The sequence below is a fragment of the Antennarius striatus genome, chromosome 15 (genome assembly GCF_040054535.1).
Source record: "Antennarius striatus isolate MH-2024 chromosome 15, ASM4005453v1, whole genome shotgun sequence".
Classification (NCBI taxonomy): domain Eukaryota; kingdom Metazoa; phylum Chordata; class Actinopteri; order Lophiiformes; family Antennariidae; genus Antennarius; species Antennarius striatus.
This window is the reverse complement of record NC_090790.1, coordinates 11,339,829-11,364,090: the sequence shown is the minus strand read 5'-3', so window position 1 is coordinate 11,364,090 and position 24,262 is coordinate 11,339,829. Positions and strand designations below refer to the sequence as shown.

Genomic DNA, 24,262 nt, shown 5'->3' with positions numbered 1-24,262 from the left:
CAGTAACACTGAACCGCTGTCATACAAATTGTTTGGCTTGGTAAATAATTGGTGGAATTCAGATCTGGATCTAACTAATTCTTCAATTAAATTTGATGAAAAGAAAATTTTGGGCTAAGCTGGAGGTATGACATGGCACAGGGTTAATGTGGTGGAGGTATGTTCTCTATTTTGTGCCTTTCTGGTTGCCAGAAATCACTCCTCTAACCCCAGCATTGCTGATTCAAGATTCTGCTCAGCTCTATTCTGTATCAGTAAAAGCGACACCCCTTGTAACCTTTCACATACTGTTGTACACTGGATTCTTAGTTTCAAATTCAAACAATCTGATAATATTGACAATTTTCAATATTTCTGCTTATATGATATTAAAGTAAATTGTGTTTTCAGATTTTGATCAAATGTGCTGCAGATTCTTCACAGATAAATCCCTTGACAAATAAATGCATATAGTCGGATGAAACAAATGCCCAAAATATTGCACCCAGTGACCCTGTGATGATATGAATAGCCCCAAACACAATTGTACACCAGTATCGATCAATTTTGGTCACATTTCCATTTTTTACAAGTAAGTCCACACTTTATGGAATTGTTCAATATCACAACAATCAACCCACTAACAAAAATATTTGCCAAGAGTCAGCGTTCCCTAATCCAGCGGTCCCCAACCTTTTTTGCGCCATGGACCGGTTACATCTAAGACAATATTTTCATGGACAGGTCTTCATTTACTCGATAATCGTTAATGACGCCAGGACAGCTGTAGTCTAATAGTAAATCATCCTCAGTGGTTTTATGTAAAATGAAGACATAAACAGACAATAAACAATGCTTTTTTTCATTAATTGATAATCAACATCTCTGTAAACGAAATAATTTTAAGAGATAATTATATTAAAACCTCAATTCAAGTGACTGCACTGATGAAGTTTATTTTGAAATATAGCGACTTACAAGCAGTTCATTCAACGTAGGGGAAATACTGATCATTTCCAATAAAAAGGTGAAAAAGCCAGTCAAATAATAATTACAATAATGTGAATTAGTGGTTGGGGACCGCTGATCAAGGGGTAACGAGAGACAATGACACCTGACGTGTGTCCCGGACTACTCAGCAGTTTGGTTTTCTTTACGGTCACTGCAGAAAATCCAGCCACACAAAGACAGGAGGTTGGAAATGGAAGCAGAGTTTTCTATACTTTTTGGGCGATCTCAGGATAATCTGCTTTGATTTTAATCCAGAACACTGGTGTAGCTGTGGGCGTTTATTTTAGGGTTTACGGAGGTAGTCTGTCACGTGACCCAGAACCGTCAAGCGAGACATTACACGCATTAGTCTGTGCGTCATTCCGCACAGACGTCACTTTTCAAAATAAAACATCTATAGACTGGTAATCAATAAAAAAAATTAAAAAAAGAAAGTCAAAATTTCTGTGTCGCCCGGTACCTAATGGCCTGCGATCCGGTACCGGGTTGCAACCCGGTGCAACTACTGACGTAGACGGATGTAACAGAGAATCAGGTAATTTTTCAAAATAAAACATCTTTCAGACTCGGAAAAAAATAAAACGGAAGTAATGTTCATTATTTTTTCTTTCTGTGCGACCCGGTACCAAATGGCCCACGGACCAGTACTGGTCTGCGGCCCGGGGGTTGGGGACCACTGTCCTAATCTATACACATAGGCAACCAACTAAAAAATGTTAATTCATTAATTCATTGTCAATACCTGCTTCTTCTGCTGTCGCGGGGTGCTGGAGCCAGTGCACCGCGGGGCCACATAGAGACAAACAAGGATGCACACGCACACACACACACACACACACACACACACACACACACACACACACACACACACACACACACACACACACACACACACACACACACACACACACACCTGCAGGCAATTTGTGTTAGACAGGTGTTGATTGCTTCCACAGGGGTAACTACCTCGCTCAAACATTTTCCAGTCACAGAAAAGCAGTGTTTAGAGTCAATTTCTGTTGATTTGAGTCCTTTTTATTCGATCAATGTCAAAAATAACACTAATAACATTATGTTGATTGTTTGATTAAGATCGCTTGATGTCTCCGATCTTTATGGATTAATCTATATGCATTTTATGATGTACTATATGGTTGTTAATACATTGGGATAACTTAACTACTCTCATTTCCAACTCCCGTTTCTGTCTGATCTTGTGTACTTATTTCAGTTTAAGTGAGCTTTAAGTTGTTTGTAGGTGATACACATGTCAAGTCCCAATCTGTATTTACTGCAGTGTTCAGTGTCACCACAATAAAAGATCAAAATATGAAAACTGAAAATAAAAAATAAGTGAACATACGTTCTTCCACCTTTGTTGACTTTCCCTGCAGGCACAGCGTGTCTGTTTGAACAGTCAACAGTGTCTTTAATGGAGTAGGAATTTGTTTCATGGTAATGAACACGTTAAACTTTCAGCAGGTGTGCAGTGCCACTATCGTTCACAAACATTAACACAGCTCTAAATGATCTACACAAACCGACAAATGTCACCCAAACCTCCATTTAGAGACAGGATCAAGAGCCTTATTTCAGGATACTTCACATGATCATGGCGAGTTTTGGGAAATTATTATCAACACATGTTTTGCTGGCTCGAGTTGTTGAAGACAACAGTAGTCAAGTAGTCAAGCATTGCTTGCTCATTGCCTCTGTGGCATTGCATAAATTAATAACATTTTTCCAGCAGAGCCTCTTGTCTCTCTTGGAGGATTTATTGGCACGTGCACCATTCTGTTCCAGGTATTTCACTATGCTGTTTTACTCTCTATATTTCTTCGTCTGTTACTGCAGAATCTTCATTTTCATCTAAAGATGAAAATGGATAAAAACTGTATTTTAAAACTGAAGAACTACATATAGTACATATATACATACACATATAGTGGTTGACCGATAGATATAGTGCAGAAGTAACTGTTTCACTGTGACTGCTTTATCTTGATACCAGCAGATCTTGATCTCAGATCCTGTGTCATTTCCTCACTTTTTGATATTTTTGTAAAAGGTATCGTAAAAAAAACAACGGCTAGATTCCAGAAACTTTATATGAAGACTGACCAGACAGCCTTATGTCTTCCACTAATGTTTGATTGTAATGCAGCAAGGCGAGGGTATTGGTGTTAGTGTATAGTGCATGTGTGTGTGTGTGTGTGTGTGTGTGTGTGTGTGTGTGTGTTTGTGTGTGTGTGTGCATTGGGTTGGGAGGAGGAGCAGCAGCAGCAGGAAGGAGTTTACAAGCAACTAAGACAACTTCTTTTGGACGAGACAGGAAAATGGTTGGTTGATCAGTAAGCACATCTTCTTGTTTTAATGAGTGAATGTTCAGCACTGTTAGTTGTTTTAATGGAGGCGCAATGACAATCGATACATTAGAACGTTTGTCATAACATATGTGCACAATGGTACTACTTGAAGTTCAGCGACGCTCTTGACCCCAGGGGAAAATGAATAGTAATTATCAAGTACTCAAAGTAGTTTTGCACAATACTGTTCTGAATATTCAATATATAAAGCACACACACCTTTCTGTTTATTTCTAACAGATACACTGAGTGTCAGTGTCAATGCCAACTCGTAAGAAGTTGCTTTTCAGAGTTTGTTTAAAATATTTCTTCTACAGTATAGTGACTTCTGAGGGATTGGTACTGGCTTTTAAAAATACAGAAACATGATGACTGCTGCTGCTTAAAACAACAATTTATGATTGAAAGAGGTTATGTACAATACTTTTCCTGCATACCAAATTCACAAAATCTTTACAAGATGACCGAATACTCACCTTCGCCTTTTAATTTTTGTTGTAAATTCACGTTCATTTGATTCTCATTCATAAAAAATGGATTTTCTGCTTTTGTTGTCCCTCATCTCATATCCACCTGAGCACCGGCAGCACTCTAAAGCATCAGTCAGTCTCACATTATGCCACTACGTAAGAGCATCATCTGCTTCATGTGTGCTTTAATTTAATTTGCATCATGCCTCTTCAGCAGCGGGGGGACATTCTGCACCAATACCAAATGGATACACAAAGGCAGAACAACCAAGTTATCTATTTATTTACATTTTTTGTCTGACTGCAATATATAGGTCTAATAAAGTGTTTCGGGTATTAAATGTCAACAGATATTAGCTGATAACATTTTGAGGGAGCTCTGCAGTGATATGACCCCGCTTTGCACACAGCTGTTTTTTCATGCTGTGGTTAATGTCAATAACAGCTAACAGCTATGCTTGAACAGGACATGCTGTTTACTTCTGTTGTACAGATTGTGAAAAGTTATGCTGCGAACTACAAGTGCAGTATGGATACTACAGCATTTTGAGACCGTAAATATAAGCAGGTTTTCAGAGAATCACAAAAATGATTTTCACGCATTTGTGTTGAATAAGTGAGGGTAAGAGGTTCAGTCCGGATGAATGATGGATAGGTTTTCAACATTGTGCAAAATTATATTTGTGTTGATTATAAATAAATATATTTGTGACATAATTATAAATCGTAAGAGTAGGTTTTCAAGTATAGTATTACATAATTTGGCGGGGACATTGGTGCAGTGTTAAAACAGTGCACTCTCCTAGTAATTAATAACTGTGAATGCATTCAAACTTTCAGTTACAGAAAATACATTTTTACTGTAAATATATTGTTTTTCTGAGTGAAGAATTAAGGTTTAAACTGATAACAGAAGCTCATGTTACTCGACCCACTAATTTAATTGCATTTTCAAAAATATAGCAATTAAACTCAAACTCGTCAGTTTGAGTTTGTTTATTATCACAACATCAGAACACTGATAGTCTGAGCTCTGCATAAACACAATGACCTTAAATGTTCCCTACAAATTTGCTAAGACAGAGGCATCAGGGAGTGATGGGCAAACGTTATGAACCCCTCGACTGGAGCCTCGAGGTGGATGCTGATGTGGCAACGTGATTGATAACACAGACGGCAGATCCCATGAAGGGCAGCAGCAGCATTGACAGGCGCAGGGAGAGATGGGAAATTGTTACTGCTTAAATACCCAGCCAATTGGGAGGGTGTGTGAGATGCCCTTTGAAGAGAATGAGGCGTAACATGTGAATATTGCGTGTATGCAGTGCAGCTTGAACCACATAGCCTGTAAGCTTCACTTTGTTTTTATGGATTCAACTGCAGCAGGAAAGAAGAAACTGTCAAACAACAGAAATGCAATTCTCTTTAATAAAGGGTGTAATTATTTGCAGCGCTGTAAATTGATAACAGGACGGTGAGAGCGGGAGGGTGATGGAGGGGGTGCTGATTGACAGTGAGCATCAGAAATAGTGAAGAAAGGACAGGAGAGTGGCTCAGTCTCTTGGATATCTCTTGGATATCACATTACTTCACCAGGCATGATATATCAAGACTCTGTATGGCCCCCCATGGTTCTACCTCCACCCACTTGCTCTTAAAGTGACATGCCTTTTTTTGCACAACAGCCAATTGTGTGAAACCACAAGCATCGTGTAAGCACTCCTCTCAGAGAAACACACACGGAGGAACACATTATAATTTTGTTGGGTCTCAGTTATTTGTTCTGAGTTTTGAATTTTATTCTCATGTTTGTTGTTGCTCACATTCATGGACATTCTAACTTAAAGTTGGGTTTGCATGTGTATTTGTTACAGGTAAGCATGTTTCCCTCAGTAAGCAATTCCGTAAATAATTTCGGTATATTTTTTGCTCAACTTTAAGGCATTTTATCTTGCGTTATGCTTTATTTATTAGGATGCAGTGTAATTACATACGGATAATTATTAATGCAGCTTTAATGTGCTGTTACTGATTTCACACACTACTTCATCAGCAGATATCTTCAGTGGTATATCTTCAAAAAAAGTGTGAAAATGCAAGTGCTGCACATTACTGCGCCACAAAATTGAAAAGACATTACCCAAAGCTCTAAAAATCAAGAGTTGTGCGGTAACTGGTTTGGCTGGCTCTTCCATTTGAAGGTAGTCAGGTGCATGGAGCCAGGAAACAATGCTCAACAGTCTGTTTGTGTTGTGGCTCTTTGTTATGGCTTTGTTCTGCTCTGTTTGTCCTCTCAGTCATTTGAAGAGTGGACCTCACTCACCTCTGTGAAATGATTTCTCTCTATTTCTCTCTCTCTTTGCAGAATATAGTTTTGCTAACAAAACTAGGCCACGGTATGAATTCACATTTATTAGTCAGTATTTATTCTACAATCCCACATGCATTCGGTGCTCTGTATTCTTTTTAACTTCAAATTTATCACACAAGATTATACTTTATATTGAACACATTTCTATAAGTCAGTACTTGCTTCGTTATTGTATGACGATATAAAGACTCAATATATCAAAGCAAAAATATTCCCGAAAATGTTTGTCTTATTTTATGATTATGCGGTGGAATATTAAGGATAAACATATCTTGGTAAAAATAAGAGGTTTTACAGTTGTAAGAAAGTACGAAAAGCACCAGCTAGCTTATGTTGTACTGTGATCATAAATAGGCTGTTGTATGAATAGTAGAGGATTCTACTGGTGACAGGGAAACACATTCATTATGTTAATCCAGTGTCACTTTCTTTCCACTGAGTTTATGTTTTTTTTTCCCCCTGCATGTTTCTATGGCATGTTTGATGTAGATAGTGAGTGTAATGACTCCATGCATGTGTGTTGGTGTTAAATGGGTAGGTGTGGCAGATAAAGATCTACTTTGGCTTGTAGTCTATGGCAGCACAGGACTGCAGACAGAGAGGGCTGGGTTGTGTAACCATGTGGAGCAGAAATGTGAAGAAGCAGTGTACACAGGTTAGCATGGCAGTGACTGAATGTAAAGTGTGCAGATTAGCAAACACTTTCCTTGCAGTGAATGCACTGGTGAGTGAAATTAGAGCATATTGTTGGTTTTCCCAATTTTTATTGAAGTAATAGTTCAGAACGTCTGGAAGTAGACATGCTTTATTTCTGTCTTTGTAGACAGAGTTCGCCTGCTATTGCTGTTATGTTGATGCGTAACTGGAAGCAGCTTGTTTCTCTCAAAAGGCTCCTGTGTCAAAAATTAGCGTGTGAGATAAAACCTGTCAATTTGTCACTTTACCTATATTAGCAAAAGATGTAGCAGAAGCAAATAGCAATGCTAGATGCTTACTGGTATCATTTCATATCAGTACATGACACTTTTTTCAGCTACAGTGATACCAAACTAGCCAACTTAAAATCCTCTTAACCTGATATTCATGTTTCCTCCCTATCTTGTGTGTTGGCAGATTGTGAAGCCTTCAGCTGTCAGGAACTATCACAAAAACTGAAGACAAGGAAAGACTTTATCAAGAAGATCAACCTAGATATAGAACTGCAGTGGATGGTAGCAGAAGCCAGACAAGACATCACAAGAGCCATGTGGGAGAAGAGTGAGGGATTTTTGCTATTTGCGCACATCAAGCCCAAACGCTTTCTCTACTGACATATATTCCCCAAGCCTGCCTCCAAAGCATTTCCTCAGGGGCCTCCCCTGCTATGAACCCCAGCTCCCGTGGCTTCAGCTGGCAGTCCAACCTTAGTGCCACGTGCTGTGTGGGGATCCCACAAGTCTGGGCTCTACCCACACACGACTCACAGACTGCTCTGGAGAAAAGAGAATGAAATTCTCCTGAGTCATTCCTCTGTTTGGTGGCTCTCCTGTCTATTACTAAACTGATAAGTTATTGAGGTTTTGCCTTCCTCTCTTCCCAGCAAGTGTCAAAACTTTGGTGGAAACGCTCCCCGACTCCCCCCCAGCGTCTCCTTCTTGGGCAACCTCTTCATTCTAATTTGCTTTCCCATCAAGCAGCAGCACGAGTTCCTTTGCGCTCACCACGTGGTGGAGGACCATGGGATGTCGTCAGAGCTCGGAGGAGAAGGAAGCTGCACGGCGCTCTCGACGAATCGACCGCCACTTGCGGTCGGAGAGTCAACGGCAGCGGCGTGAGATTAAACTGCTCTTATTGGGCACCAGCAACTCTGGCAAGAGCACCATAGTCAAACAGATGAAGATCATCCACAGCGGGGGCTTCAATTTGGAGGCCTGCAAAGAGTACAAGCCCCTCATTCTATATAACGCCATTGACTCGCTCACCCGAATCATCCGCGCCCTCACGACTCTCAAGATTGACTTTCACAATCCTGATCGAGCTTATGACGCCGTGCAGCTCTTTGCCCTCACAGGACCAGCAGAGAGCAAGGGGGAGATCACTCCGGAGCTGCTGGGGGTCATGAAACGTCTGTGGGCTGACTCAGGGGTGCAGGAGTGCTTTCAACGATCTAACGAGTACCACCTAGAGGACAACACTGCCTACTACCTGAATGACCTGGACCGCATCTCTGCAGTAGAGTATATCCCTACTGTAGAGGACATCCTGCGATCGCGCGACATGACCACCGGAATAGTGGAGAACAAATTCACCTTCAAAGAGCTCACATTCAAGATGGTAGATGTGGGTGGACAGCGTTCTGAAAGAAAGAAGTGGATCCATTGCTTTGAGGGTGTGACAGCAATCATTTTCTGCGTCGAGCTAAGTGGCTATGACCTCAAACTCTATGAGGACAACCAGACGGTAAGCAAAAAAACCCAAACTGATTTAAATGCTTGCTTGAATGCAACAGGCACTTACATGAATGACTTGATTCCACAAAAAACCGCAGCCCAATGGGATCAAAGTGTAAGACAGTAGTTTGAAGCAGAAGTAGGCAGAAATCAACCCAATTAAGACAAATTATGCAGGGATTCCCTCATATTGTATTATACCATTAGTGAGAAAAAATGCTTCTCTCTATTTTCACCACAGGTTTGCATAATTTAGATGTGGCGAGAATTTATTTCTTGTGTGAGTTATAACTTCACTTTTAATCTGATTTACTGTAATCCATTGGGATACCAATAACCCTGGCAGTCCACTGAGAAGATCATGTCTAGACAGTGGTCTGGTCTAAGCCGCTATCTCCTACCATAATCCAATGCAGTCAGCATCTGTTCCCACAGAGGTTCACGACTGTTCACACCATTGGTCAAGTGAAACCTGATAATAACGCTGATGACTCACACGATGCCCCATTAGGCAAGCCAAAGCCACTTGTATGTTCAGTGGCTTTGATTACCCATAAAAAATATTTTGACTCAACAGTTAATGTGTAACTTTAATGACTGTCATTGTGTTTACAACCTCGGAAGAGTTCAAATATCTGTACTGCCCCCCCAAAAAGGTAGAACTGAATAAACTTCAAAAACATTCAACACACACACACACACAGACACACACACAGACACACACACACACACACACATACACACACACACACACACACATATATATATATATATATATATATATATATATATATATGTGTATATGTGTATATATATATGTGTGTGTGTGCGTGCGAGCGTGCATGCATGTGTGTATGTGTATGGAGATATATCTGGGTCATGAGTGCAGACTGGTTTGCTGACTGGCTTTCATAATATCCCACATGGTCTTGAACTCTTCATTCTTTTATTCTGATTCTAAATAATATTACATACATTAATTCTTCTGCAGTTCATTCAGTTTTGTTTAATGAGTAGTTTAAAGAGCCTTGGCCAGATTTTATGGTTCACACTCATAAGTTGGCTGGCGACATGATTGCTTTAATTTTGTACGGACATGTAAAAAGCTTTCACTTTGCCTTGATGTGGCAGCATTAAGACTTACAATTGTTTCTTATCTCTGTTTCATGGTCACAGTATTTGAACAATTTGCTATCCATAGCATATCATCTTCTTATCTGAACATTTCAGAATAGTTGAGAAGTTACTGCTTGTTTCATTGCCTTTTTTGATAACAGAATATCAACAATAGATGTGACTCTGGCGTTTTATTCTAGACTGAGAGGTCAGCCATTTTTTATTTCTTTTTAGATGCTCTTTTCCCCAAAAAATATCTTGATATCTTTCTATGGTCTCTACAAAATTCAAAAGACATAGAGACTTTATCATTCCTGCAACAAAACTGTAAAGTTACATGGATAATAAGACATACACGCGGATGCGGGTTGGAACATGAAATCAATTAGTTTTACAGGTTAAAAATAAAGTCTGAGGAGAAAAATGTTGCATGGTGTTAATTGGGTTCACAGAATCAAGTGTGATGCGGTCCCTGTGAGAATTAACAGAATGTGAAGACACTGCTTAGCAAAGGGAGCTCACCGCTGCTGGAAAAACAAATTGTTGTTCTTATATGTGAGAAGAAGACAAAAGCAATGAATGCTAATAAACAGAGAGAAAGACTTGAAATTAGAGCAGCAGCCCTGCTGCAAAGTCCGCTGGGAGGCATTTCTTATGTTTCACCACATGGGCCTGAGCTTAAGTTCACTTTAAAAACACCAACAGTGTTTCTCCAGTCAATTGAGGAGAGTCTAACTTGTGATTCAGAAATTGTTACAATAACTTTGTCTGTATTTCAAGTGGCCAAACTGTGATTTAATACTTTATCTGATTTCAGGGAAACCATGTAATGAGTAAACTGCCTTTAGGGATTTATTGCACATAGACAGGACTTATTCAACCTCTGACACACATTTTCGAGATATAATTTGGATTATTTTAGATACCATTGTTGTCTGTGTGGGGCAGCATGAAAGAGCAGTGGGCAGAACTCTTGCCTCACAACAAGGAGGTTCCAGGTTTGATTCCTTTATGCATGGAGTTTGTAAGTTCTGGTGTCTGTCTGGGTTCTTCGACTTCCTCCCACGTCCAACAACATGCAGCTTAGGTGAATTGGTCACAGGTGTGAGTTTGAACATGAGTGGTTGTTTTTCCTTCATGTAGCCCCCGTGATGAGTTGGCGTCTCATCCGGGGTGTAACTCGCCTCTTGTCTGTAGTCAGATGGGATAGGCTCCAGTAGACCCTTAACCGTCAAGGCAGATAAACTCCCATAGATGAGACGATTGCGATCATCTCATCTACGATCACAATCGTCTTTTCAACAAGAAAATGGATGGATGGATTTGTCTGTATCTGCCCTTCTTAACCAGATTATTGTGGTGACTTTGAAGTAAAGCCACATTCTGATGCTACTGACATCATATAATGAATTAAAATTCCACTCAAATTCCACCCAACTTATCCATAATAAGTTTGTCTCACATGCCGTTCCCCATGTCACCATGACTATGGTGCCTATGAGTGTAAAACACATCAGCCGCTGTGAGGTCAGCATATAAAGAAGTAATAATTATATAATTTCCCATAAAATTCTATGGGATATATTTTATTCCTTTGATTATTTTTTTGTTCTAATGTTTTTTCTTCATATAAAGCATCACAAGTGTTAAAACTCTATTTGTCTTCGCATTCTTTAAGCCACATTGCTCATGCTGGATGAGCGGTTAGGAACTTATCCCAGCATGCGCTCAGTGAGAGGTCGGATGGGGTAAGTGAATCCGACATCATCTCATGTTAATCAAAGCTGCATCGAAGGGTTGATTTTATTATTGATGTGACCTTTGAACTAATAGAATACTATGAATTAATCTAGCAACTGGAAGTTATTTTCATATTTCGTGTGAGAGATTAAATTTCCTGTGAGGCCAAACTACAAAGCTGTCATGCCAGCTTGTGCTGCTGCACGTCATCAATTCTCTATCGTTACTTATTAAAAAATGAAATTTTCAACGTCTCTTTCTGAAATTAATCAAACGTGAAATTTACTATTATGACTGAATTTTACAAGTTTCAATGTTAACTGTGTGACCTCATAGATTTTGGGATAGTGAAATTGGTTTAAAATGTAAATGTGTGAAATTTTAAGCTAAAATCAATTTAAATTCAACATGACATAAATGGTGATGTCACTTTAAGCCAAAATCCAATCGTGGCAATGAATATAAATATGTAAGACTAAAGTAGACTTTTGTGTTGTGTTTTTAAATAGGTTATAGCTTCAGCACAGTCACACAACGTGACACTGCAGCAACACTTACCGGATCTAACTGCTGAAATGATGCAGTTGTTTGTTGTGTAATGTAGGTGACCTGCATATCCACAGATATAGAATAGTGGACACAGCTTGACTTAATAGGCACTTTGTTCTGATGCACAAGACCAATGTAACTCGAGACATTCTCATGGGCTTTAGACTCAATTCTAGGCATGGGCAAAAAAACACAAAACCCTAGACCTGATGACCCGAAGGCCTGACTGAGTCATAATCAGTGAGCAAATCAGACGTGTACGGAAGACACAAACCACTAACAGCGCTTTGAAGGTGAATTCGTATTGTACCGCGAGCTAGTGAAGTGATTCAGAGCTGGATTAACATGTTACATGCGAACAGCGTGTCTGCTGCATTCTGAATTAGCATTTAATCCGAAACGGCAAGGATCCATGAAAGAATTGAGATCCATACTGGACAGATAGACGATCAATAGACAGACAGCAAAAATGCATGAGCTTTTCACCCACAGATAAATTTATGGACTTCAGTCTGACATGTTGCTACACGAGCGAGTTCTCACATCTTAGAGCTCCCACCTTCCAAAACCACTGTCAGCTCACAGCAATGCTGAGCAGCTTTTACCTAACACACAATATAGTTTCCATATACCATATACAGCACACCTGCAATATGAGAAAGAGGAGGTTCAGCTGGAGATATGCTATGGAGAAAATATATCAGCTGGGGAATTTCGTTCATTCAGTTGCGTTAGGTTCAGCATCAGTTGTGATTAAAATTGTTTTTCTTCTGCATTTGTTTAGTGAAGCACATTGTGTCATTCCTTGTTGAAAGGTGTGGCATAAATGAAGACATGATTATTATTATCTTATTTCATGGAATGAAGGTCAGCAAAATGTGACAGCAAGGGAATGGGTCATAAAGCTGACCCCAATTCAAGTCCACAGAGAGAATTACACTGACAAGCTGCTGCAGTATGGAAAATTAAATGGGAATTCTACAGAGCAGTATCCCCGGATATGCTGAATGTTATATGCATTTAAATTAAATTTCAAAATGTAAAATCCATCTGTATATTGGGCAGAATGATGGTTTTAAAAGCCAGAGACAAATTTGTCTTCCGGAAAACAGATAATGAAAATTAACCAGAACAAAATAGCTTCTGGCAAGCAACAGAATAGAATCCGACTTATCTGACAGGAAATACTGAAATGTGTTGAGCCGCTTTTATAAGAAAAAAAAAAAAGATGAGAATGTGTCAATGTTTTTTTTTTTTGACAAATGCAGAAGTCTTTCCACAACTGAATGCTAACCTTTTGCACGATTTAAAGTTCTGAAATTACGAGGAAAAAAAAAAGTAATAATGTGCTGAATTTAGCTTTATTTTGTAATAAAAAAGACATTAATTTGTATAAAGCTGCTGACCATCATATACACTAACACCAAACTCGTTGTAATCCGTTACATTGAATTAAATAGTAGAGTAGAATTTGACTCTTGTAAAACCTCCCTCTCCGTGCATAATAATAGTATGGGCCTGCTAGGAGCGATACATGTGACCTTCTTTACCACACATCACTAAATCAATAAGGATGGTGCGCTGTACTTTACATATGTTCTTAAAATTATTAAGTAATTGCTGAAGACACACAATAACCATATTGCATTGTCATGCTTCTGTTCACCTGTCAAACATTTTGCGTCTGTAGGGACACTCACCTGAAGCACGGTATTAGTAAAGCTGTTGGGCTTTTGTTGAACTATGTCTGTGTCTCTTTTAGTAGGTGAATCCAATGAGAGAATAAAGAAAAAAATCCATGGATGTGTTCCTACGCTTGCACAAGTACACAAAGTAGCTACAAATTCTAAAGTATATAAAGCTTCAGGGATATCTTCAACACAAAGACAGTAATAAGCTGAACATTACTAGATAAATAGAGACTCGGTGAATCTTTGTTTGATGGAAAACAACACATCAGGACTAATTATAAAAGCTGAATGGCAGAGCCTGAAAAGGTTGATATTTATTTAAGAAGTCAACCGTCATAACAGCATTCGTAGTACAGTATTATGTATTTATATACGTATGATGATTGGTGATTAATTGCTCCAGAAAACAGGTTGTTCATGGAAACAAATGTGTTTCTGACGCTTTGAAAATCCTCATTAGAGGGAAATTTATTGTTTTAATAATGACACCTCATTGTGTCTCGTGATTGTCTTGGTGATCTTAGCTTTTAAAGCTTCATACGTCATGCAAGTAGAAAAACAATCCTCATCAGATGTGATCTTTACACTTCAATGCACCAGCATACATAACACAGAATACACTAGAATAATTACAGTACAACATTTACCCATCAACCCATTCCCTGATGCATTTCCACAGTCCCATCCCTATCTTCGTAATGAATTGGTTGCTATGGATACCGTTGCTTAGCAACAGGCCAGGCAAATCCTAATCCTGCACTGTTGACAGTGAGCTGTGACTAGGGAAGGGAGGATGAGAAGGGACGTGGAGGGTGAGAGGAGAGGAGGGGAAACAAACAGCAGTACAGGAGAGAATAGATATGCATTGTGTGCTTACATGTATTGTGACTGTTTGTGGATTTTGTTTCTTGCTGTTTTGCACATCTAGCCAAGGGTGAGTGACCAAAATGAATTCTGAATGAGGTGAAAATGAAAAGCATCAACGTGAGGCTAATGGTCACTTAGCTTGTATCAGTCACACATCAAGGCACTGACTGCAGCAGCGGCGCCATTTCTGTTGTTTCAATTATGGTACCATTAATCTCTTGCTCAGGAATTAATTACCTATCACATGGAAGACAACTGGAAATTAATTACTTGTGTTTCATGTGTTTATGTGTCAAAGGCTGTCGCATGAATTTTCTCCATCAAGTCACACCAAAGATGACTTTGTGGCCTGATCTGATTTGAATGACTGTAAGTCCTAAAAAGACTTTAGAAGCACCGGGGGCGTTGTCAGAATGATGAATGGGGGCAGGGATATGTTCTTTCTGACCACCTAGTTGTTTTAGAGAAAATATGAAAACATGTAATTGAATTGCTTCAATTTCAAAGCAGTCTTTCCAGAGAATACAATTAGCCTGTTCAAGGACATTCCAACTAAAAAACATCACATGTTTGTTTTTTTTGCCTTTGCATAGACAACACCCTTGGAGGGAGTTTTTTTTTTTAGTTATCTGTCTGCACATAATTAGGTTAAATATGTGTGCATGTCTGGCTGGTCCATCCCTCTGAATGTGATATTTCACCTTGAGGGGACTCAAAATTGGTACATCTATCCCAACTCTAAAATTTAGTTAGAAATTTATGATTTTACAAAACATACTTGATAATAACTTAAGAATTCAAGTGCTACTTGTAACCAAAAAAATCACAAAGTTCTCTAATAGGATAAAAAAGAAGTATTTTACATGAATTAAGTCAGCTAATCTTCACTCTAGCTTCAAAATATTCTTCGCAAACACTTCACTTTTGATCCGTTGTTGTCTGAGTGAAGAGGCTGTTTCTCCACACAGCCAGATATTTCACATGTATGAGGTTCTCGTCCCCATCTGACAGGATGTGGATCATTTCATGGGAAAAAAAAAAACCCACCAGCTGCACTTGGAATCACACGTGGTCTGTATGAGACATGTATCGTCTCAGATCGACACTCGATTATGAATGACCTCGAGCTAAAGAGGAGGTTTCTTCACAAAAAGAACAGTTGCAGAGTTACCTACAGCTTGCTATGGTAACAAGATCCATTCACCCATTAGTATCTGTAAGAGCTTGGAAAAAGAAGTAGAGCATTCAAAGGACTCCAAAAAACCATTCCCAGTGGTCACCATGTGACTACATATAAAATACCATGGGCTCACGCTGCACGGTTAGAGGCAGGACACTACCTAGGATTATGCTTGCCCAACAATGAATTTGAGCTGCTGATGCAAAGCTAGCTATCAAGTATAAATAAGTATCCTGACACATACAGCTGTAGTCCTGTTATGGTGTCTGCTGCAGAGAGCATAAGGCTAACGCATCACACTCTTCTGCATTACAAAAGAGTCGCACAGAAACGTAAAGAGAATGTGACCTTCTTCGACTGTTCGCCAAGGATCTAAAACACAAGTTATGTGACGATGGAGCAGCTATAAGGGTGTTCAGAACTAAAAGCCTGCAGTGCTGCATGCCACCGCAGCAGAGAAAAGAGAAAGTCATAGAACACATAAAGGAAATTTCAGGTACAGTACAGAAACACAGTGGCAGAGAAAAACATCCCGTCTTGTCAGGCAGTGGCATTTAAAATGAATTTAATGAATTAGGAGGGAGTTGCTGCAAACCTGAGAGGTTCGTATTTAGGGAAACAGCAATGACACGAGGATGAACCTCCTCATTAATGCTAAAGCTTAATTAAGACCTGTGCCTCTGAGCTGTCAATGGAAAAAGCGGTTTTTGTGTGTGTGAGTGTGTGTGTGTGTGTGTGTGTGTGTGTGTGCGTGCGTGCGTGTGTGTGTGTGTGTGTGTGTGTGTGTGTGTGTGTGTGTGTGTGTGGTAGTGGTGTGGGAGGGGCGCTCTACCTTCTTTGCGTGTGTTTCGAGCAATGGAAGAGTGTCTGCATGCCCACAATGAAAACACACTGCTTTTAATGGGGAGGGTGGGGGAAGATGGTTTGGGATGGTGGGAGGTCAGCCCTGCAGTTGCCAAGTAAAGTGACAAGCCAATCCCTGGTCTCAGCTGGCGGTCACCCGTACGACATAACGGTATTCGCTCACAACAGGAACGTAGATGAAAATTCAACTAAAAGTTAGAACTGTGTGGACACTCATGTATAAGCTGTTAAAATACTTTTTTTTTTTTTGCCAGAGTCAGTGAAATTTAGGAGAAAACACTGACATGTTTTACACTGTGCTTCAAAGATATCAATCAAACAATCAGGTTTTCCTTGTTTACACTGCAAAGGGCTAAGATAAAGGACAAAAACAACAAATCTGAATAGAAAAGGTTTTCGTGCCAGTGAAATAATCTGATCATGTAGTAACGTAACATTACATGTCAAGATGTCATAAAATATTAGTTCAGTTTAGAAATAAGTAAGCTAGATACAAACAAACAAACAAGCAAACAAACAAACACCATAAATCAATGTTAAAACAATTTAAAACAACCTGGTGAGAACTAAGGCCTTAAATCTTGTCTTGTATTGTTAATAAATTGATTGATAGTCCTACCACACTGCATCATCCATTGGCTATACTAATAGTAATTGCAACAAGTAGAGTTTGGTCTTACATGGAATGTGTTACTGCACACTGTGATATCTTGTATCTTATTGTGATACATATTTCAATATATTATAACAATGACACACATTATAGAAAATGGAGATGCATCAAGTCCGTAGGATTTATCTATTATGGTTCATTATTAATTTTTCTACAGAACATTGATGAGGTTTCAATTTTGTATAAAATACAACAAAAATAAAAGTAGAGTGACCTTAGATTGAATTTAGTAGCTGCTTACGACATGGAGGCTTCACTGTAACACAGTATCACAGCCGGAGTATCATAAGAGGACATCACGCTGCTGGCAACAAAAGCGCTTCCTCTGATCTCTTCGTGAAATTCCAACAATGTATACGCAATTAACACCAGCTATTTAACACAGTCTCACATCAAGATCTTTATTATAAACCTTGAAATTTGTGATGATTTGATTTGTATTTTCTTTCAAAATATCCCATAAGCATAGCATCTTTGGTCAGTCGTTACCACCACTCAGTTGATGACTGACAACTTTCAGAAAGAATTTTGCACCTGAAACACACTTGACATCACCTTGCCTTTGACATCTCATTTCCATAGTTATTGAGTGATTCAGAGGTTTATACCTGTTTGTTGGAACGTGAAACAGTGTGTACAGTGCGCCCTTGTTCCTTGTGGGTAACGCGTTCCAGGAATCACACACAATTAACAAATTCCGCGATAGAAAGACAAACTATTTATCTTATTATTTACAGTAATTTAAACATTTATGACCCTCCCCATACTGATATTAAACCACCTTCTATCTTTACCTTTTCCCACACTCTTATCGACTGTTTAAAGCACCTTTGTGTCTCACTGAAGTCCAAGACTCACGGGACTTATAGCACTTCCAGATTCCTTCAGCCAGTAGAATGCACGTACGATATCACGTGACTGCCTACCAAAAACGCAATGAGGTGAATGAATGAATACAACCCATGCAATAGGAAACAAGGTAGTCAGAGACTGCAACATCCCGCAAAACCTCTGAATTCAAAATTGTACCCTGATCTACTTTCATAATGGTCCCAGCATTGAATTCTTTATCATACTATTGAGTATTTGGCTTTTCATTTCATATTTTTAACATGACCACTGCTAGAGGTATACTGTAGCAGACAGACTCAGGACCTCCTACAATATTGTTCTTGGCATTTTAATGTCGAAAAAGGTATAAAAGTGAAAATTTGAACTTGACCCATTTTTTCAAGGTCAAGGTTGTGATCTAATATTCATCCCCTTGCCTTCCTGAATATAACGCCTTTTGTTTTGTCTTTCTATCTCATCCGGTTCCTGAGATATGTGCAAATTTTTTTACAAAAGTTGAAATTTGAACTTGAACTAGTTTCAAGGTCAAGGTCATTACCTCATTTTCATCCCCTTTGCCGCCTGAGTAATGTGCTTTTTCTTTCATCTTTCTATCGGCAACGGTTGTGAAGATATTTGGTGGTCAGACGGACGGACGGACACACAAACAGTGACAATTACAATACATCACCGCTTCTCGGGATGTAATTATGAACTACAAAGTATGCGTAAACAACAATTGTCACGCTTGACACAACTTTCTAATTTTTTTTTCTTTTTAATGTTTTTTTTTTCTTTTTATGATCAAACTGTTTTTCCCAGTTCTTTATTTATTTTTACCACCTAATCTTCTTGCTATTATTTTCACACAAAGTTAAAAAAAAGTTTATTAAGGTGCGTCTGTTTGTGCATGTGTGTGTGACTGAGTGACTGTGTAAGAGGGAGAAAGAGAGAGAGATATAGAGAGCGCGCGTGTGTGTGTGTGTGTGTGTGTGTGTGTGTGTGTGTGTGTTTGTGTGTGTATGTAACCCGGGCCTCGACCGTATGGAAGTCATAGATTTGATTCGCATGTTTGATTTGGCAAAAGTTTTAGTTTGGATGCCCTTCCTGACACAACCCTCTCTATTTATCCGAGCTTGAGACTGGCACAATGAGACACTGGCTTGTGCCCCTTTGCAGCTACATTCTGTAAAACGGTCAACATTCTGAAATATTTGAAAAGTGCTGAAGAAAATTATTATTTATTTTAGTTTTAGTCACATGAATATATAATTAGATAATTTATTATGTAAGCTACTTTCTTGACATATTTTTTATAATTTTATTACAACATCTTGCAGCGACTTTGAAGCTATTGTGCTTCAACCGACTTGTTCTGTCTCCTCACTGACATTGATCGTTGCATCTTTGACTGACTAGAATGAAATATAGACGGCTGCCTCCTCGTCGGTGTTTCCGCCCTTTGAAAAAGAGCCACAAAGCAGAATAAAATCAATTTGCACACATTATGTTTATGATGCAGAACAATTGCGTTTTTCACTCGTCCGTTTGACAGAGGAAGCTCTTATCGGGATCTCTAAAATTCTTTTTAGCCATGATGCAGAGTTACATGACAGTGATTTCACATGATGGAAGCTTTTTTATCTCTGTCATTGACATCATAAAATAATCTGAAATTACTTGGAATTTGTACTTGGATATTTTAATCTTCAGCTATTTCCTCAGTATAATTTTTTCATGCCATTCAGATCTTGTGATTTGCTAAGAGCGTCCTGTTATTTCTGTAACCTTATAAACAGCAGTCTTCCATCTGACAACCTCCCAGTCACAAGATGTTGGCCAGTGGCCACATTATCTGGGAATAACAGATCAACTTACTTTTCTTTCTTTTCTTCAGTGTAATCAGCCACATGAGGAAAAACTGGATGTGTAGATGAACACATACCTAAACATGTGCTCATGGATAGATATATGATATCTTCTTCTGCATTGCAACCAGCATATATCATTCTGTTTAGAGTGTATAGAGTGTATTCATTGCTATTTGAAATAATGGATAATAATGAAGTTTTATTATGGAGTTTTGTAAAATCAAACAATCTGATCCACAATGACAGCAGTCATGTGCCACTTTGGCCTTATTTGATCTCATCACTAACTAATCAAAGAGCTGGAGAATGTAAATAAGCATGGAGGGAATGAAAATGTTCCACCTAATGGGGTCCAGTGTGTTAAAAACAATAACGTCAGACCATGTAAACTGTTTTCATACTGAAAACTAAAGAGGAAAACATGGGTTCACACTGATAGGGGACAACTGGAGGAGTCTCAGTGGCTTCAATCAGATCCCATCTATCTGATTTGTATTACATATAAGGATATTTCATTTGAGTGAGATCACTGTTGATCATTTGACTTGGAGAATGAAGGCGCTGAAGTCAGCTGCTTCAGAGGAGAATGTGAGAAGAGTTCAAATAGAGGTCTTTGTCTGCCTGAGTTTCAGGTCTCTGTTGTCATAACAGAGAAGTCGTACCTTTGGCTGGTAACGTGAGTTTGTGATGGAGTGCTGGAGGATTCCAAATCTCTTATGTTATGAGAGACAAAAGCTCACAGAGTGAATTTAATGTTATATTTTTGTGCATTGTTGGGGTCGGGGTGTGTGTAATTTCTACATTTCTATTTTAAAGCAGACCAAATATTCATTACCACACAAAAAGTGTGGATAGTTAGGTGGGTTACAAAATAATTTCCTCAAAATCTGACTTTGCCTGTTTCTGTTTTGTCCTCTTTCTGCACACAGAGCCGCATGGCGGAGAGCTTGCGCCTTTTCGACTCCATCTGCAACAACAACTGGTTCACCAATACGTCACTCATTCTCTTCCTCAACAAGAAGGACCTGTTGGCTGAGAAGATCAAGCGTATTCCTCTGACAGTGTGTTTCCCCGACTACAAAGGACAGAACACCTACGAGGAGGCAGCCGTCTATGTGCAACGGCAGTTTGAGGACCTCAACCGCAACAAGGAAACCAAGGAGATCTATTCGCACTTCACCTGTGCCACTGACACCAGCAACATCCAGTTTGTGTTCGACGCTGTCACGGACGTGATCATCCAGAACAATCTAAAGTACATTGGACTGTGCTAGGACCTGAGTCTGGGTGGGTGGATGAGGGGAGGGTGAGTGTTAACGCAGTTGGCCCGCTATTAGACAGGATATACGATGGGCGTGTCGGTCAAGCCTGATGGTTTATCTCTTTGAAGCGGTGCACCAGAGGAACTGCAAATGAAATGAGGTGTGAAATGGTCAGAGATGGACGAAACAGGAGATTTGAACGTTTCAGTTGAAACAGCAGAGCTGATGGGGAAGGTTGAGATGGGAATTTTACCCAATGTGTTTGCACTGAATATGAGTATGCAGAGACACCGTAAAACACACACACACACACACACACACACACACACACACACACACACACACACACACACACACACACACACACACACACACACACACACACAAACACACATCCGTATGTTTGCTCACTCACATGATCAACAGTCAAACACTTGTCTGATGAGGCAACACTGGAAATTTTAGACAGCTACCCTTAACCTACCTGCCTGCTCGCTACTCCTAAAGTAGCAGATCTGTCCTGGTGGTTCTGGGTTTGTCATTTTATCTTATTTGCCAGAGTCAATTAAAGCTGCTTCACAACAAGAGTTTTGACAGAATCAATGTCCTCTTTTGGATTGTCACCCAATGATAACCAGCGAGAGCACCTGATGAGATAAAACGTCACAGGGTTTCTGCCTAAAGAGGAAACTGCCACAGTGTAAAGCTGAAGTCAATTAAGTTTTCTACACACTATTTCCGTTTTGCCCCTTGTCCGACTTCAATGTTGTTCCTACCCCTTCTTTCTTTATTTTTTTTGTGCTTTAAAAAAAGAATATGTCTCTTACATCCTGCCTTTTATAGCAGGTCACTGACTTATGATACCAGGAGATTGTTGCCCTCCATAGAGTCAAAAGTATTCTTTATGAATATACTAGTTTCCAGCAAGAGACGACAAAAACAGTGCCAAGATCAATTTGTAAATAAACTTGATCCAATCTATTATAATAATTTTGTTTTGTTTTGTTTTTATGGACAAATATATGAAGACATGCATGATTTTGTTTCTTTGGGATACTAATATATTTAATTTGGAATTATGTTCCTTTTTTCTTAGGTTCAAATAATATATTCCCAAAAAAAAATAAAAAAATATATATATATAAAAGTCAAACACTGTGTATGATTGTACAGTTGTCAGAGAGGAATCTATTGAAGAGTTATATCATTATAAAAAAGGTTGTTATAATGTGATGATGACGATAACTGATATTGATGATAATGATAATGATGAAGAAAATAAAAATCTCACTGCAAAAGTAGCATGAGAGGAAAAATGGATGGAAGGAGAACAAGTCTGTAGAAAAATAAGTAAACATAAGCGCAAATTTTGAAAGTTCAATCTTCCTGCCGTTATCGATGTGGAAATTGTTAAACAGCCAGTCAGTATGATGTGTAAATATACTGTAAGGTACACTCTTTGTTCAAACAAAATGAAAATAAAGGTTGAGTTGGGGTGCTGTAAGTGAGATAAATAGGAAGCGTGGGAAAGAGCAGGAGGAAAACCCCTTTCCACTTCTCCTCTTACCCTTTCTTTTCATTGTAGAGGCTGATGTGCAACAACGCAGTTAAGGGCTTCAGGCTTGACTTTACAGGATGTCCACCTCAACAAAAGACAACAGTTTAAAAAGAAATATAAAAAGGACAACAACAATGAATAAAACAACTTATGCAAATGTCCATGGTGTGTAGTAATTGTGTTTCTGGGTGGTGGTTGTGTCCGAAGTGCTTTCATTGTGTTTGTAGTGACTCCCCTAAATGTCAACGGTCTTTGTCTTTTATAATTATGATGCCTCAAATGCTTTTACCGTAGGGTAGCTAATACTTCCTGAAATCCTTGCGTCCAGCCTTGTCCAACAACATTACATAAAAGTTTGTGCCGTTGCCATAAAGTTTCAGCCTATGGTTGAAAAATCTCCTACGTTAAATATTAATTACGCCTGATTGAAATTTGCCTATGTGTGACGGGGCCACACAAATCTTACTAATATCAACGTACACCCATGTTTATTTAACATGTCTGCTGACAATTTTGGCAAGTTTTAGTCATTACAGTGTTAAATATGATTTATGTATTCATTCAAGTCCAAATTAGCAGTAAAATGTAAACTCTGAATAACTACTCTAGGGATTAGAGTTGGATTTGGCAGGATGGGGAGCTCTTAATTACAATGGAACCAACATAGGTCCCTATGAACAAGATGAATCAAGTTTGATGCCCCTAATCTTAGCTATAACCTTAAACCCTTGCAGCGTCACAACAAATTAAACTGATGATGTTCAGGCTCCAGACCTGATGATACATCTGTTTTCACACATCATATTACTCAGCAGTCATCTGACTTGATCAGCATTTTGTTTAATGTTGTACACATAACAAAACAAGTTAAAACAGTTAGGATTTGTTGGCTGACAAGGTGTCGCTACGCATTTGATGCTGAACAAATAAAACATGAAGTTATTGTTGGAGGAGGTTACTTAGTTATTCTTAATGAAGATGATAAAAAATCAACACACATCCTAAGCTAATAAAATAAAATATACCAATAAGATTCACAATTTGCCCAGCATACCAGCTCCATTGTAAGGCATTAGTCCAAAAACATTTTCAAGTGCAGAAATAATCCAGGGTGTGATACCTATGGTACACTATTATGGACAACATGACAGAATAACTCTAGCCAATCAAGTGTTCAAAAAAATGCTGAGCACAGTCAAGTGCTAAAAGAAATGACAAGTACTAAAATACAGTATTGAGGAGAAATAAGAAAATTAATAAAGGTAAAGGTTTGTCACAAGGTGTGTTGTAATGGATCCCTACATGAAATTCACCGGTCCAGGGTCATACCACATTACACAGGCAAAGCAGGAGTACATGTGGATTGTAGATTGAAATTTTCCATAAGGTCGACAGTGTTAAGCTAAAATTGCAATCAGCATCACGACATCCATT

The 24,262-nt window shown here is 38.9% G+C and overlaps 1 protein-coding gene across 1 annotated transcript in view; it reads left to right on the top strand.

Annotated features, from left to right (window-relative positions):
* Positions 1-22,981, top strand: part of gnaz (guanine nucleotide binding protein (G protein), alpha z polypeptide) — a 36,299-nt gene extending 13,318 nt beyond the window's left edge. Inside the window, exons 3-4 of the mRNA XM_068335128.1 lie at positions 7,311-8,636; positions 20,938-22,981. Coding sequence (XP_068191229.1) covers positions 7,914-8,636; positions 20,938-21,282 — 1,068 coding nt within the window. The 5' untranslated portion in view covers positions 7,311-7,913 and the 3' untranslated portion in view covers positions 21,283-22,981. The remainder of the gene's footprint in view (positions 1-7,310; positions 8,637-20,937) is intronic.
* The last annotated feature ends 1,281 nt before the right edge of the window (positions 22,982-24,262 follow it).